We start from the raw sequence: 13,323 nt of genomic DNA, 5'->3' as shown, positions 1-13,323 counted from the left end.
CATAGCTATGGACTGCGAACTTTAAAGCATTCATATATGTATTTTGCCAGTTCTGGTTGGAAATAATTTTGTGGCAACAGAGAACTCGGCCTTTAGATTATTGTGTTGCCAGTGCCATCTGGCCAATGATTCGAAGACTGGGAATTGACTGTCATAAGTAGGCGAGACCTCAAGTCAGAGTACACACTACACTTGTCCAGAAAATGCAGTTCATCCTCTATAACTCCACATGATTTACATAGCCGGTCTTTCCTAGTTACGTTGTAGTGACGTCCACGCTCAATTTCAAGTTCATGTGCACTTATTCGCAATCGACATAGTGCTCCTCTGTGTTTAGTATTTTTGCAGCTGATCAGGTAAGGTTGTAATGTATAAGTATTTGCAATTTTGCAATAAAAGGAGAGCCTTGAAATGGTCTCGTTCTTTCTGCTGTTCCAATATTGAACATATTTATCCTGTAGTTTATTCAAGACTGAATATTTTAGTCGCTTAATGCTGAGTGTGCCTTGGTTCTCCCATACGTGGGAGAATCCAATTGAAACCAGTATCTTTTTGATAAAATTAAGCCAAGGAACTTTTTCCAATGAATCCATCGATAACATATCATCATATGCTTGCCTCAAATAGCTATCTTCTTTTGATTCTATGATGTGTACCCAAAATGAGATGACCTGACACACTGCGGTCAGAGAAATGGGGTATCTGCCCAGTTCTGCCAGGACTGGTAACTTAATTGATCTTTTGTGTACGCCCATTAAGCTCCTACAGAAGTTGACATGTACATTTTCTGATGGGCATTTTGCGGAGAGAAAGGCATCAAATTGGTTGAACAGCATAGAGGGCGTGGAGAAGTTTGTCGCAGTTTGATTGAATGGAAACCACACCTCAGCGCCGTAACTGAGAATTGGGGTGACTAAAATGTCAAACAGTTGCGTCATTACATCAATTTTTACTTCTTTCCCTCGCACACTGCGTTTCAGAGCATGCGCTGTTTTATGTCCTTGTTTGGCTAAGTGGTCTTCAGCAAGGTGAAAATTTCCACTCTTATGAAAAATAACTCCCAAGTATTTATATCTATCCGTCGTTTCGATGCAGTTATCGCCGTGTGTGTGTGTGTGTGTGTGTGTGTGTGTGTATGTGTAATTGTTTGTAAAGAGAATAGAACAACATGAAATAGAACAAAATAGGTTAGAACAGGATGTCACAGGATATAACAGATTTCTCTGTGTGAAATTCGGGCTGCTCTCCCCAGGGAGAGCGCGTCGCTATGCTACAGCGCCACCCTCTTTTTTTTGTTTTGTTTTCCTGCATGCAGTCGTATTTGTTTTTCCTATCGAAGTGGATTTTTCTACAGAATTTTGCCAGGAACAACTCTTTTGTTGCCGTGGGTTCTTTTACGTGCGCTAAGTGCATGCTGCACACGGAACCTCGGTTATCGTCTCATCCGAATGACTAGCGTCCAGACCACCACTCAAGGTCTAGTGGAGGGGGATAAAATATCGGCGGCTGAGCCGTGATTCAAACCAGCGCGCTCAGATTCTCTCGCTTCCTAGGCGGACGAGTTACCTCTAGGCCATCACTCCACAACTAGCTAGGTAGTATATTCTTGTAATAAAGTTTGTTTCCAGAATTCTACGAATTCACGTGAGTGCATGACTCTGTCCTATAGCCTATACACATACAGAAATGGTTCAGATTCAGAATTCTTCACGCATACGCAATCTGTCTCAATCTCCCAAACAAATATGTAACGTGGACATGAAAAACGATCAAATGAAAATGTCAAAATATAGTATCCATGAAGTGACGTCAAATCATCAGAATCATGTAATGCACACAATCACATAAGCCTCTCCCATATATTTTAACCTGATCTAGTGACATCCAATGACTGAAGTGACGTAATACACAAACACAATCACCCCAGCCGCGCATAGAAATAGAGTGACGTCAAGTGATCAAAATGACGTAATGCACACACTCCTCCAGCCTCACACCTTGACCACGTGTTGCAGTCGGTCAGAGCGGCGACGGGAAGGAACCTTCAGCACAGAAACCTTTCTCATGAAGGAGATCCTTTTGGGCACCATCCTCTGCTGCACCTCACCGGCCGCCGACCCCACAGGGGGCAAGTCTCTAGGTCTGGGCAAAACAGCACGCATCTCGCAGCTGTGGTCAGTCCAGCCGAACCCTAACTTGTCACAACTGTGCCTTTGGCTGTTTGTTCGCTGCACGCTTGTCTTGTCTGAGCCTCTCGGGCTGTTTGTGACTGCTTAGTTGCTGTCCTAACCCTGGAGGGCCGTATTGATTGATCAGGATACAACCAACACAATGTGCAAATCGATCGCCGTCCACTTATCGCCTGTATGGTAAGGAGGGGCGGGGGGTGGGGGGGGGGGGGGGTGTTGATGACAGACAGATTAGGAGAATAAGGCAACGGCTTGTGTCATCAGTGGGCGTGTTGGTCATGACAAGAGTCTGTGTGGATGTCCCAATGACGCCGTGTCAGTGTGTATCAGCGTCCCAATGACGCCGTGTCAGTGTGTATCAACGTCCCATGGACGCCGTGTCAGTGTGTATCAACGTCCCAATGACGCCGTGTCAGTGTGTATCAACGTCCCATGGACGCCGTGTCAGTGTGTATCAACGTCCCATGGACGCCGTGTCAGTGTGTATCAACGTCCCATGGACGCCGTGTCAGTGTGTATCAACGTCCCAGTGACGCCGTGTCAGTGTGTATCAACGTCCCATGGACGCCGTGTCAGTGTGTATCAACGTCCCAATGACGCCGTGTCAGTGTGTATCAACGTCCCATGGACGTTCTACAGTAGTTTTCCTCTGCTGAATGTTACAAAGAGATGACTGATCAACACTGTAACCATGAGTGAGTTTAATCAATGTCTGGCATAAACAGTATGAATCAATGTAGGAACCAAGTTTGTGCAAGTGGACGCACGAATTTCCCGAAACGTAATATTCTCACAATACTACGGTTAAATAAGTAATAAGAATCTCTCTCTCTCTCTCTCTCTCTCTCTCTCTCTCCACTACCCCCCCCCCCCCCCAACCCCCCACACCACCCCCCACATACATGACACTTCATACATGTCTTCATAATTCTAAATCATAATAATGACAAGTGATTTATAACTGAAGAATATCTAAATATGGAGGACATCACAAACTATATGCTGGCATAGAACACATTGTGGGGGAGGGGGTGGGTATGCGTTAAGTGGATGAATCAAAGACAGACAGACAGTCAGACAGACAGACAGACAGGCAGACAGACAGACAGAGAGAAGCCGAGGTGGATTATGATCAGCCAGAAAGAGCAGTTTATGAAGAAAGCATGCAGAAGAAAGGCAGGTCGATACAGTCACTGCATGGTAATCCATCAACGGTCTACTGGTAAATGAAGGTTGTCAAACAGGAGAAAGGCGAAACTTCATTTAGAAAATCTCTCTCTCTCTCTCTCTCTCTCTCTCTCTCTCTCTTTTTTTTTTTTTTTTTTGCTTTCAACACATACACAGACACCCACAAACACATACACAGGGACGCACGCAGGTACGTATTCACATATATAAAAATACGCACACCTACGTGCACACACATGCACACACACTCACACACGTGCGCGTAACAACAACAACAACAACCACACACACACACAAACACACACACCTTGACTCAATCACTGTCCCATAGCGTCAGGCAAGGAGAAGGGAGATAAGCCATCTTCTGTTCACTTCAAGCCTCAACCCCCCACCCCCCACCCCCCACCGCCCTTTCAAGACGGGGAGCAACTGGGGACGGGTGGAGAGGGGTGGGTTGATGGCGTGTGAGTGACTGAGTGAGTGAGTGAGGTGGAGACAGAGACAGAAAAAGAGAGGCACAGGAAGCTGTAGGACACAGGGAGAGAGAGGGAGGGTGGGGGTGGAGGATGTCATTCAGGTGTGGCAGGTACCAAGGCTGTTAAACTAGTGGAGGAGGGGTTGGGGGGGAGGGGGGGGGGGGGCAAAAGGGACTGTGACATAACGATCAGAATCAGAACTGTGACGTGTCCCTTCACATACAGGACTGTGAAGTATCCATTCAGATACAGGAATGCGACTTAACCATCAGAACCAGAACTATGACGTGTCCCTTCAGATACAGGACTGTGACATCCCTTCAGATACAGCACTATGACGTATCCCTTCAGATACAGCACTATGACGTATCCCTTCAGATACAGGAATGTGGCGTGTCCTGACAGACACAGATACGTGACTGTGACGTATCCCTTCAAATACAGATAAAGGAATATCATAATCCCGTCAGCTGAAGGAGTGTAAAGGAGTGTGATTATCCCGTCAGATAAAGGAGTGTGATTATCCCGTCCGTCAGCTAAAGGAGTGTGGTTATCCCGTCAGCTAAAGGAGTGTGGTTATCCCGTCAGCTAAAGGAGTGTGGTTATCCCGTCAGCTAAAAGAGTGAGATTATCCCGTCCGTCAGCTAAAGGAGTGTGATTATCCCGTCAGATACAGACACATGACCGGCGGCGGGCCGTACCATCTGTGACAAGGTGAAGGACACCGTCACACTGTCCTCCACTGACGTCAGCACAGCCTGTCACAATGTGCTGTCACCATCAGCACCACCCTTTTGTTGCTGTGGGCTTTTTTACGTGTGCTAAGTGCATGCTACACACGGGACCTCGGTTTATCGTCACCCCTATTCAACTGGCATCCAGACCACCACAGGGGGTCTGGTGGGTGTGGAAGTAAAGGCACCTGTCAGTGATTGGTTCTGCAAATCGTGGTCATTCGCTTTCTTGTTGTGCGGTACTGCCAGACCACCGCTAAGAGACCCCAGTACCACGTACCACCACCCTCCTTCCTTCTTACTGCCAGACCACCGCTAAGAGACTTCAGTACCAACACCCTCCTTCCATGTTACTGCCAGATCACCGCTAAGAGACCTCTGTACCACCACCTTCCTTCCTTTTTACTGCCAGACCACCGCTAAGAGACCCCAGTACCACGCACCACCACCCTCCTTCCTTCTTACTGCCAGACCACCGCTAAGAGACCTCAGTACCAACACCCTCCTTCCATGTTACTGCCAGACCACCGCTAAGAGACCTCTGTACCACCACCTTCCTTCCTTTTTACTGCCAGACCACCGCTAAGAGACCTCAATACCACCACCATCCTTCCCCCTTCAACCCCACCCGAAGTGTCAGTTTCTCAGAGGCATCACTAGGTCCGGAAACATCCATATACGCTACACCACATTTGCTAGGCAGAGATGCCTGACAGCAGCATAACCCAACGTGCTAGTCAGACTTCTAGTGTATGCATACATATTTGTGTACCCATCAGAGGGGATGTTTTTTGTTTTTTTTACAACGGGATTTCGCCAAATGACAACACTTATATTGTCATGGGTTCTTTATGGTGCGCCATGTGCGTGATGCACACAGCGAAAGACAAACACTATGTTGGAAGTTCATTGTGGAGACAAACCAAAACACACAGCCCCAGTCACAGGCTGAGAGACAAACACTATGCAGGATGTTCATTGTGGAGACAAACCAAAACACACAGCCTCAGTCACAGGCTGAAAGACAAACACTGTGGAGGAAGTTCGTAGTGGAGACAAACCAAAACACACAGCCCCAGTCACAGGCTGAAAGACAAACACTGTGGAGGATGTTCATTGTGGAGACAAACCAAAACACACAGCCTCAGTCACAGGCTGAAAGACAAACACTATGCGGTTCATTGTGGAGACAAACCAAAACACACAGCCTCAGTCACAGGCTGAAAGACAAACACTATGCGGTTCATTGTGGAGACAAACCAAAACACTCAGCCTCAGTCACAGGCTGAAAGACAAACACTATGCGGTTCATTGTGGAGACAAACCAAAACACACAGCCCCAGTCACAGGCTGAGAGACAAACACTATGCGGTTCATTGTGGAGACAAACCAAACCACACAGCCCCAGTCACAGGCTGAAAGACAAACACTATGCGGTTCATTGTGGAGACAAACCAAAACACACAGCCTCAGTCACAGGCTGAAAGACAAACACTATGCGGTTCATTGTGGAGACAAACCAAAACACACAGCCCCAGTCACAGGCTGAGAGACAAACACTATGCGGTTCATTGTGGAGACAAACCAAAACACACATCCCCAGTCACAGGCTGAAAGACAAACACTATGCGGTTCATTGTGGAGACAAACCAAAACACACAACCCCAGTCACAGGCTGAAAGACAAACACTGTGGAGGAAGTTCGTAGTGGAGACAAACCAAAACACACAGCCCCATTCACAGGCTGAGAGACAAACGCTATGCAGGAAGTTCATTGTGGAGACAAACCAAAACACACAGCCCCAGTCACAGCTGAAAGACAAACACTATGGAGGAAGTTCATTGTGGAGACAAACCAAAACACACAGCCCCAGTCACAGGCTGAAAGACAAACACTGTGCAGGAAGTTCGTAGTGGAGACAAACCAAAACACACAGCCCCAGTCACAGGCTGAGAGACAAACACTATGCGGTTCATTGTGGAGACAAACCAAAACACACAGCCCCAGTCACAGGCTGAGAGACAAACACTATGCGGTTCATTGTGGAGACAAACCAAACCACACAGCCCCAGTCACAGGCTGAAAGACAAACACTATGCGGTTCATTGTGGAGACAAACCAAAACACACAGCCCCAGTCACAGGCTGAGAGACAAACACTATGCAGGATGTTCATTGTGGAGACAAACCAAAACACACAGCCTCAGTCACAGGCTGAAAGACAAACACTATGGAGGATGTTCATTGTGGAGACAAACCAAAACACACAGCCCCAGTCACAGGCTGAAAGACAAACACTATGCAGGAACTTCGTAGTGGAGACAAACCAAAACACACAGCCCCAGTCACAGGCTGAAAGACAAACACTGTGGAGGAAGTTCGTAGTGGAGACAAACCAAAACACACAGCCCCAGTCACAGGCTGAAAGACAAACACTGTGGAGGAACTTCGTAGTGGGGACAAACCAAAACACACAGCCCCAGTCACAGGCTGAAAGACAAACACTGTGGAGGAACTTCGTAGTGGGGACAAACCAAAACACACAGCCCCAGTCACAGGCTGAAAGACAAACACTGTGGAGGAAGTTCGTAGTGGAGACAAACCAAAACACACAGCCCCAGTCACAGGCTGAAAGACAAACACTATGCAGGATGTTCATTGTGGAGACAAACCAAAACACACAGCCTCAGTCACAGGCTGAAAGACAAACACTATGGAGGATGTTCATTGTGGAGACAAACCAAAACACACAGCCCCAGTCACAGGCTGAAAGACAAACACTATGCAGGAACTTCGTAGTGGAGACAAACCAAAACACACAGCCCCAGTCACAGGCTGAAAGACAAACACTGTGGAGGAACTTCGTAGTGGGGACAAACCAAAACACACAGCCCCAGTCACAGGCTGAAAGACAAACACTGTGGAGGAAGTTCGTAGTGGAGACAAACCAAAACACACAGCCCCAGTCACAGGCTGAAAGACAAAACACTATGCAGGAAGTCCGTAGTGGAGACAAACCAAACCACACAGCCCCAGTCACAGGCTGAAAGACAAACACTGTGGAGGATGTTCATTGTGGAGACAAACCAAAACACACAGCCTCAGTCACAGGCTGAAAGACAAACACTATGCGGTTCATTGTGGAGACAAACCAAAACACACAGCCTCAGTCACAGGCTGAAAGACAAACATTATGCAGGAACCTTCCTTGTGGCGATACAACAAAACACACAGCCCGAACCGCAGCGCATTGTGTGCAGAGTGTTGTGTGCTGATACAATCCCGGTACAAGGGGATCGAATGACCGACGTCTGCCTGGCCAGATGGAAAACTCCTCCCTGCTGTCTTGGATCCGGGGTGGGGGTGGTCACCTTATACTTTGAGGAAAAAGAGGACATGCAACAAGAGCCCCCCCCCCTCCCCCCCTCCCAAGAACGATTGCTCTTAGCGCTTTACATTTCGTTGGCCCCTTCTCCGCCCACCATATCGCCCCCCCCCCCCACTCCGGCCCCCACTCCTCACACACAGAGAAAGAAAGAAACACGTGCCATAATATAATATACTTGCGCACAGTACCTCCATTGAGCATTGAAAACCACCCACTCACCCACGACGACTTCCAGCAGGGAACACGCAATCACGCACACACACATGATAAATGCACGGACACAAACAAGCTCCCCGTCACACACAAATGGCAAACGGTTTCCCCACAATGAAACATGCATTCGGAACCATATCATGCCAAACTGTTGTTGGAAAAGATGTGTTTACATAGCTGACTTAAAAGAATTTAGAATGTCGCTTTTTTCAGGTAGTTTGTTCCACAATCATGGGTCTGAAAAGATATCTGGCCCTCTTGCTTCTTCCCTCTATGCTATGTAGGATCTGGGGGATCTGGTTTTGTGCAGAAATCCCTCTGTGCTATGTAGGATCTGGGGGATCTGGTTTTGTGCAGAAATCCCTCTGTGTTATGCAGGATATGGTTGTGCGCAGAAATCCCTCTGTGCTATGTAGGATCTGGGGGATCTGGTTTTGCGCAGAAATCCCTCTGTGCTATGTAGGATGTGGGGGATCTGGTTTTGTGCAGGTCCCTCTGTGCTATGTAGGATGTGGGGGGTCTGGTTTTGTGCAGAAATCCCTCTGTGCTATGTAGGCCCTGTCACACACACACACACACACACACACACACACACACACACACACACACACACACATTCGTCTACACGGTTGTGTTCCTGCAGTAAAAACTTCAACCACTTCAACCACCACACTTCAACCACCACTCTGACGGGCGCAATACCCGAGTGGTTAAAGCGTTGGACTTTCAATCTGAGGGTCTCGGGTTCGAATCACGGTGACGGCGCCTGGTGGGTAAGGGGTGGAGATTTTTCTGATCTCCCAGGTCAACATATGTGCAGACCTGCTAGTGCCTGAACCCCCTTCGTGTATATACGCAAGCAGAAGATCAAATACGCACGTTAAAGATCCTGTAATTCATGTCGACGTTCGGTGGGTTATGGAAACATGAACATACCCAGCACGTACACCCCGAAAACAAAGTGTGGCTGCCTGCGTGGCGGGGTAAAAACGGTCATGCATGTAAAAGCGCACTCGTGTACATGCGAGTGAAAGTGGGAGTTGCAGCCCACGAACGAAGAAGAAGAACCACAATACTTCAACTACCACACTTCAACAAGCAATTAAACTTCAACTACCACACTTTAACCACCAATTAAACCTCAACACCACACTTCAACCATCAATTAAACTTCAACACCACACTTCAATCACAACACTTCAACCATCAATTAAACCTCAACACCACACTTCAACCATCAATTAAACCTCAACACCACACTTCAACCACCAATTAAACCTCAACACCACACTTCAACCACCAATTAAACCTCAACACGACACTTCAATCACAACACTTCAACCACCAATTAAGCCTCAACACCACACTTAACCACCACACGTCAACCACCACAACTCAACCATCACACATATGATACACCACGACACCTCAGCGTCAACACTTCAACCAGCAACACTTCAAGCATAACACATACACCACGACACCTCAGCGTCAACACTTCAACCAGCACACTTCAGTTTCCACGCCTGAACTACACTTGCTCATTCCTGCTCTTCTATCACTTCAAGTGGAAAGACGTTGAACTCAAGGCGATACTTAACACCGACAGATGAGTGAGGTGTGACCGGAAACTCGCAACACCTGCCCGCCACGGAATACAGTTTTCACAAGCTGAAGTCCTTCACTGAGGATTGGTTCCAGCAAGTTCACGCTCCCTCCAAACCGTCTGCCAGTGTTGTCACTGCACTCTGTGACAGTCGCGCATGTCTTCTTACCAGAAGATCCTTACGATTCAACGAGTTTGCGTGATGGACAACTCAGCGCTTCAGCGACAATCACACGGGTTCATCCACGCGCAGCAAATCTTTTCGGATTGGATAACGGCAACAAAGAACGATATCTCTGCCACTGAACACTGACGGTTTTTCCACAATCTTGTATGCTGCGTGTGGCAGTGTCGTAAATGAGGAGCAGTGTGATTAGCAAGTGAGCCCTCAGCCAAACTTGTTCAAACTGCCGGCTTGCCGTGAACCGTCAAACAGATAGGCGAGTGGGTTACAAAGGGGTGGCGGGTGGCTTTCTTGGCACCGGGGGTTAGAATATGGGTGAGGAGACACATGCAGGTACACACGAGCATCAGAGCTTCTTCTGTGCTGCTTGCGATCTTCTCGTACATTGGAGTGGTGAGTATGTGAGTCTATGCCAATAGGTGTAGTGATTGGCATAGAATGGATGTAGTGAATGGTACAGAATGTGTGTAGCAAGTGACATAGAATTGTTTTGTGAGTGACATAGAAAGGTGCAGTGAATGGCATAGAATGGTGTAGTGTGTGACATAGAATGGTGTAGTGAGTGACATAGAATGAGTGTAGTGAGTGACATAGAATGTGTGTAGTGAATGACATAGAATGTGTGTAGTGAATGACATAAATTGTGTGTTGCGAGTGACATAGAATGGTGTAGTGACATACAATGATGTAGTGAATGACATAGAATGTGTGTAGTGAGTGACATAGAATGGTGCAGTGAGTGACATAGAATGGTGTAGTGAGTGACATAGAATTGTTTTGTGACATAGAATGGTGCAGTGAGTGACATAGAATGGTGTAGTGAGTGACATAGAATGGTGTAGTGAGTGACATAGAATGTGTGTAGTGAGTGACATAGAATGTGTGTAGTGAGTGACATAGAATGGTGTAGTGAGTGACATAGAATGTGTGTAGTGTGTGACATAGAATTGTGTATATTAGAATGTGTGTAGTGAGTTTCATAGAATGTGTGTAGTGAGTTTCATAGAATGTGTGTATTGAGTGACAGGGAATGTGTGTAGTGAGTGACATACATTGTATTTGAGCATACAGCCGCCACCATCCCCTGTCCACACTGCGTCAGAACCTTCCGGGCGCGGATTGGCCTGACCAGTCATCTGCGCACCCACAGATCCCAACCCACCCACCCCCAGGATGACTAGATGGTCCTCGTCGATCCCGAGGGACGAACCACATTTGAGCATAATTCTGGAAACGTCCAGTAGTTGTACAGAATGATAAAACCTTCCAGTAGTTGAATAGAATGATAAAACCTTCCAGTAGTAAAACCTTCCAGTAGTTGTACAGAATGATAAAACCTTCCAGTAGTAAAACCTTCCAGGAGTTGAATAGAATGATAAAACCTTCCAGTAGTAAAACCTTCCGGTAGTTGTATAGTAATTATAAAACCTTCCAGTAGTAAAATCTTCCAGTACCTGTATAGAATGATAAAACCTTTCAGTAGTAAAACCTTCCAGTAGTTGTATAGTAATTATAAAACCTTCCAGTAGTAAAATCTTCCAGCACCTGTATAGAATGATAAAACCTTTCTGTAGTAAAAGCTTCCAGTAGTTGTATAGTAATTATAAAACCTTCCAGTAGTTGTACAGAATGATAAATCCTTCCAGTAGTTATATAGAATGATAAAACCTTCCAGTAGCAAAACCTTTCAGTAGTTGTAGAGTAATTATAAAACCTTCCAGTAGTTGTATAGTAATTATAAAACCTTCCAGTGGTTGTTCACAGTGCTGCAACCTCCCAATAACTGTACAGAATTAACTTCCCAGTAGTTGCACAGAATGAACCTTCCAGTAGCTGCACAGAATGAACCTTCCAGTAGCTACATTCCAGTAGCTGAACACAGAATGAACTTCTAGTAGCTGTACAGAATGAACCTTCCGGTAGTTGTACAGAATGAACCTTCCAGTAGTTGTACGGAATAAACCTTCCAGTAGTTGTACAGAATGAACCTTCCAGTAGTTGTACGGAATGAACCTTCCACTAGCTGTACGAAGTGAACCTTCCAATAGCTGTACGAAGTGAACCTTCCACTAGCTGTACGGAGTGAACCTTCCAGTAGCTGTACGGAGTGAACCTTCCAATAGCTGTACGGAGTGAACCTTCCAGTAGCTGTACAAAAAGAACCTTCCAGTAGCTATACAGAATGAACCTTCCAGTAGCCACCTTCCTGTAGCTGTACAGAATGAACCTTCCAGTAGCTGCACAGACTGAACCTTCCAGTAGCTACATTCCAGTAGCAGAACACAGAATGAACCTTCTAGTAGCTGTACAGAATGAACCTTCCAGTAGCTGTGCGGAATGAACGTTCCGGTAGCTGTACAGACTGAACCTTCCAGTGGCTGTACGGAGTGAACCTTCCAGTAGCTGTACGGAATGAACCTTCCAGTAGTTGCACAGAATGAACCTTCCAACAGCTGTACGGAATGAACCTTCCAGTAGTTGCACAGAATGAACCTTCCAGTAGCTAGCTGCATTCCAGTGGCTGTACAGAATGAACCTTCCAGTAGCTGTACGGAATGAACCTTCCAGTAGCTGTACAGAATGAACCTTCCAGTGGCTGTACAGAATGAACCTTCCAGTAGCTGTACAGAATGAACCTTCCAGTGGCTGTACAGAATGAACCTTCCAGTAGCTGTGCAGAATGAACCTTCCAGTAGCGTTACGGAATGAACCTTCCAATAGCTGTACGGAATGAACCTTCCAGTAGCTGTACGGAATGAATCTTCGAGTAGCTGTACACAGAGTGAACCTTATAGTAGCTGTACAGAATGAATCTTCCAGTAGCTGTACGGAATGAACCTTCATGAACCTTCCAATAGCTGTACGGAATCTAACCTCGTCCAACACCAGCACAACTCCGCCACTATCTCCTGCTTTCTGTCACGTGACAAAGGGTTGAAGGGTCAGGCAGAGGAGGGGAGAGAAAAGGAAGGGGAAGGAGAGAGAGAGAGAGAGAGAGAGAGAGAGAGAGGCAGACAGACCGAGACAGAGACAGAGACAGGCAGAGAGAAAGAAACTCCTTTTCCTCTTGTCATGAGGTGGTGGGGAAGGGGTGGGAAGGGGCACTGGGCAGTGAGGGTGATGACAGCTCCATGACAGCTGCACGTGGCATGAACAGTGCTGGCTGTACTGACAACACGTCACTTTCAACAGGATACACGTAACAGCCAACACAGCAGTCACGGCTCGTACTGACAACACGTCACTTTCAACAGGATACACGTAACAGCCAACATCAGCAGTCACGGCTTGTACTGACAACACGTCACTTTCAACAGGATACACGTAACAGCCAACATCAGCAGT

General features: G+C 46.8%; 1 protein-coding gene across 1 annotated transcript in view; it reads right to left on the bottom strand.

Annotated features, from left to right (window-relative positions):
* LOC143301084 (NACHT and WD repeat domain-containing protein 2-like) overlaps positions 1-10,011 on the bottom strand; it is a 68,640-nt gene extending 58,629 nt beyond the window's left edge. Inside the window, exons 1-2 of the mRNA XM_076615090.1 lie at positions 9,663-10,011; positions 1,998-2,362 (exon numbers count right to left, since the gene is read on the bottom strand). Of these exons, the coding sequence (XP_076471205.1) occupies positions 1,998-2,162 (165 nt within the window). The 5' untranslated portion in view covers positions 2,163-2,362; positions 9,663-10,011. The remainder of the gene's footprint in view (positions 1-1,997; positions 2,363-9,662) is intronic.
* Positions 10,012-13,323: the final 3,312 nt, after the last annotated feature.

This window comes from Babylonia areolata, chromosome 27 (genome assembly GCF_041734735.1).
Source record: "Babylonia areolata isolate BAREFJ2019XMU chromosome 27, ASM4173473v1, whole genome shotgun sequence".
In the NCBI taxonomy this organism is placed as follows: Eukaryota; Metazoa; Mollusca; class Gastropoda; order Neogastropoda; family Buccinidae; genus Babylonia; species Babylonia areolata.
Note: the sequence above shows the minus strand (reverse complement) of the source record. Positions and strands in the feature narration are given on the sequence as shown.